Below are 4160 nucleotides of genomic sequence, written 5' to 3'. Positions count from 1 at the left end.
GCTAATAACGTGCTATAAGATATAAAGCAAGTGAAGAGAGTGAATATATAGAGAAAGACAAAGTAATGTATTATTATTTTTTCAAATTGAAACAATTTATTACTCTCTATTTACATAAGAAAGCAAGTTGCGTGTAATAAGTTGATTACAATCCTTTCCGATTGCTTCCAATCTATTTGTATGAGCTACTTACAACCTACTTGTTTCACGGTAAGCCTCTTCATAAGAAAGCTTAGTTTATTTAAGCTTCTTAAAAAACTTAAAATGTACACACAATTTAATGTAGTCATAACAGCCCTTTTTATTTTAATCTAATCTTCACACCACGTGAAACCAGAAGATTCGATCGGTTAGGAACGAGAAATATTAAATTTGAGTAAGCGTGGCTCACCATTACAAATTTATAAATCTTCAACTCCCAATACTTTCTTCAATATATTTGGCCATACACCAAAACAAAATTTTAAATTAGTCTCCTTCCCTTTGCTCCGCTCGGTGCTATCTGATTGTCCCCTAGTTTATTAATATGAATTATTTTACACTATCAGGGAAAAGTTCCCAAGGATCCGGAGTCGCTACTCTTTGGGTGCGCACTGAGTAACTTGCTTATTGTGTAATAGCTCGCAAACTATACCGAAGATGTAAACCGCATTAATCAAGCTTCAAAATACTAACATATCATTTTTTTTATGAAGTGTTTATCTTTTGAATGACATGATAATGTAAAAATCTTTTGTGCTATCAGTGGGCATATGTAAGTTAAATAAGTTATACTGTATGACCATATAACAGTGGAGTGAGGAAATCAGAAAGAAGACGTCTCAAAAACCTGGCAAGCTAAGCAGACTTGGTTTTTGTGAACCTCTCAATCTTTCTTCAGATTCCCATGGAAATCCAGACATCTTTCTTCGTTTCCATTTTCCTTGTACTGTTACCCTTATGTTTCATAATAATCAAAGGGTACAACAAATATGCTAAGAGTAAGCAGAAATTGCCACCAGGGCCGAGGAAGCTCCCACTGATCGGGAACTTGCACCAACTGCTCTGCCTCGGATCATCTGAGTTCCAACCACATGTTGCTCTGAGTAAATTAGCAGCTAAGTACGGACCTTTGATGCACCTAAAGCTCGGTCAACGTTTGGTTCTTGTAGTTTCATCTGCTGAAGTTTCCAGACAATTTTTCAAAACACATGATCTCACTTTCTCTAACCGGCCAGAGCTTTTCGTTGGGAAGATAATGATGTACGGTTTTTCTGATATGGCATTCGCTCCATACGGTGACTTCTGGAGACAGATGCGCAAAATTTGTAACTCGGAACTCCTTGGTCTGAAGAGGATCCACTCGTTTGTTCCTATGATGTTTGACGAGGTGCGTGATCTGGTTAAGTCAATTGCAGCTGCAGAAGTAGGGAAACCCATTGACTTGAATGAAAGACTGAGTTTGTTGCAATTTGCTATCACTTGTAAAGCTGCTGTTGGTAGGACAGCATGTACAGATCAGGAGTCATTTTTAATGGTAATGAAAGAATTCGTAAGCTTCGCGGGAATATTCAGTGCAGCTGATCTTTTTCCTTCCTGGAAAATAGTTCAATTAATTAGTGGCCTAAAGCGAAAATTAACGAAAATGCATCAGAAGGCTGATCATATTGTTGAACAAATTATACGTGAACATGAATTGAAGAGAGGAACTGATGGTGATGGTGATGGCAAGCAAATAGAGGAAGATATTGTGGATGTACTTCTGAGACTTAAGGAAAGCAAAGATTTTCCGATTCCTATTACTAGGAATGTTATCAAAGCTACAGTCTTTGTAAGTAGCCTCTTCTTGTCTTAATTTCTCCCATTTTTTTTGTTACCACTCATTAATTCTTCTCCTTTAATCGCAAGTCTATTGGACAGAATAAATAACTTATGTGCATCAAGTTTGTACTACAATTTGTTAGATTTATCTGAGAGCCGTTGATTGCTTAAGTAGGAGGGCGATAAAGTAAAGAGAAATAATAATCTTAGAACCTTGACTTCATGTGTTTTATATTTTCCGTTTGTGGATTTCGAATCTATAACCATTGGTTTATCATGACCTATCATTGACAGAGTTGGTGGGTTAGTCGGACTGTGACTTCCTTCATTTTTCTGAGTATATATATATATATATATATATATATATATATATATATATATATATATATATGTGGGGGGGCTCCGCCAACTATTTTTACTTTATACTATTTCATATGTTATTATTAATGTCCATTCTATATGACATGTGCACTTTCTTTTAAATATTTACTATTAGCATCCTAATTTTACCCCACTTTATATAAAAATTTATCTTTTATTAGGAGACACAAAATGAAAAGACACGTGAAACCCTAACCACTACACATGTAATTATTGGTAGTAAGAGAGATTTTGGTATCTTGCATTTATTTAGTTTATGTGTTAAAAATCTTTTCTTGAATTTAGAGTCCAATCAAACACCTTCCTATAAAAATGGTACAAATGAAGCGTTTCGTATTCTTGGGGTCGTCCTTATTATAAATTTGAATGAATGCACTGGCAGGAGTTGTTTGTAGCTGGAACTTCAACCTCAGCAACAGCCATGTTGTGGGCTTTTTCAGAATTGGTAAAGAATCCGAAAATGATGAAGAAAGCACAAGCTGAAGTGAGACAAGTCTACAAGTTGGGAACAGAAAGGATCGATCAAAGTCACATTCAAAAGCTAACGTACTTGAGAATGGTAATCAAGGAAACTCTAAGAATTCATCCCCCAGGTCCTCTTTCATTCGCTAGAGAATCCAGGGAGGAGAGTGAGATCGACGGATATACAATACCAAATAAAACCTTAGTGCTACTAAATCTATGGGCAGTTGGAAGAGATCCAAAACACTGGGAAAATCCGGAAACATTTGATCCGGATAGGTTTGATGGTAGTCCAATTGAAAGCGTACCAACTCATTTTGAGTACACGCCATTTGGTGCAGGAAGAAGAATATGCCCAGGAATATCCTTTGGAATGGCGAGTGTGGAAGTTTCTCTAGCATTATTGCTCTATCATTTTGACTGGAAACTTCCCAGTGGGATGAGTCCTCAAGAATTAGACATGACTGAGAAATTTAGTACGAGTCTTGAAAGAAAAACTAAGTTGTGCTTGATTGCCTCCCCTTACGTTCCTGTAAATGGGACGACGGATTCGTATTAGTTCAGTGATTAGTTGAATTCTAGTGACGACTCGTACTACTAGAACGAAATACAACCCAACTATCTCAATCAATCTACTCGAGCATTATAAATTTTAATTCAAAAGGAGTACCTATGAGTTGCTAAAAGTTAGTCTCATAATCTAGTTCTCAATGTTGTTTTCTCAGGATCACCACGACAAAACATTGCACTTATGTTGTACATTTAATTTATAACTTTGTTGGTGTTGTAAAATGTAAGTGTGTTTACCCTTAAATTGGATAACAATTAAACTTATAAGTAGTTTCAATTTCCTTACTTGTTTCATCGCAAAACACCAAGCATTCTTCCTCCATTTCATTCTTCTCCACTTATAAGAATGGCTAAGACTTCAAAAACCGTTCCACACAAGGAAATCGCTTCTTCTTTAAGGCCCGTCGGCGATGGAGCCGCGGCAGAGCATCCCCTTAAGGACTTCATTCCGACAAGGTGCCCACTGCTTTCGATTTTAAGGTAGAGAATACACCCTCGACACCGGGTCGATGCGAACCGATGTCGAGATACATATGTACAATCACCGAAGACATCCCCGAGAAGGTGAAGGAAGAGTGCAACTGGGTAGGCAAAGATGTAGTAGTTCCTACCCTCGAGGAATCTATCACCACTCATGTGGAGGGGTATCTGAGTGTCTATACTTACCCCTTCACGTAGGTCCCTTGGACCCCGTCATCGTCGCCTTTTGCAAGAGGTACAATGTCACTTTTGGCCAAATTCATCCATCATTCTGGAGGATCGTGATCCTCCTCCGAGTTTTTGCAAGCAAGATCGAGGGGCATCCATTTACCCTTGATCATCTTATGTGTCTCTACAGCCCCCGACTTTATCGAGGAGGCTTGATCAAGCTTTACCGCCGAGCCACCAAACCCCCGTTCTCGAGCATAGATGAGACCCGAGATCGAGGTTGGATAGGTCGGTTTGTC

The 4160-nt window shown here is 38.1% G+C and overlaps 1 protein-coding gene across 1 annotated transcript; it reads left to right on the top strand.

The window, feature by feature from the left end:
• Window positions 1-719: 719 nt before the first annotated feature.
• LOC104109045 (desmethyl-deoxy-podophyllotoxin synthase-like) lies at window positions 720-3535 on the top strand. Its single transcript, XM_009618225.4, has 2 exons — window positions 720-1810; window positions 2564-3535. Exons 1-2 carry the CDS (start codon window positions 887-889, stop codon window positions 3200-3202), a joined length of 1563 nt encoding a protein of 520 aa, XP_009616520.1. The 5' UTR covers window positions 720-886; the 3' UTR covers window positions 3203-3535.
• Window positions 3536-4160: the final 625 nt, after the last annotated feature.

This window comes from Nicotiana tomentosiformis, chromosome 8 (genome assembly GCF_000390325.3).
Source record: "Nicotiana tomentosiformis chromosome 8, ASM39032v3, whole genome shotgun sequence".
Taxonomy (NCBI): Eukaryota; Viridiplantae; Streptophyta; class Magnoliopsida; order Solanales; family Solanaceae; genus Nicotiana; species Nicotiana tomentosiformis.
The sequence above is the reverse complement of the archived record's forward strand: the minus strand, read 5'-3'. Positions and strand labels throughout refer to the sequence as shown.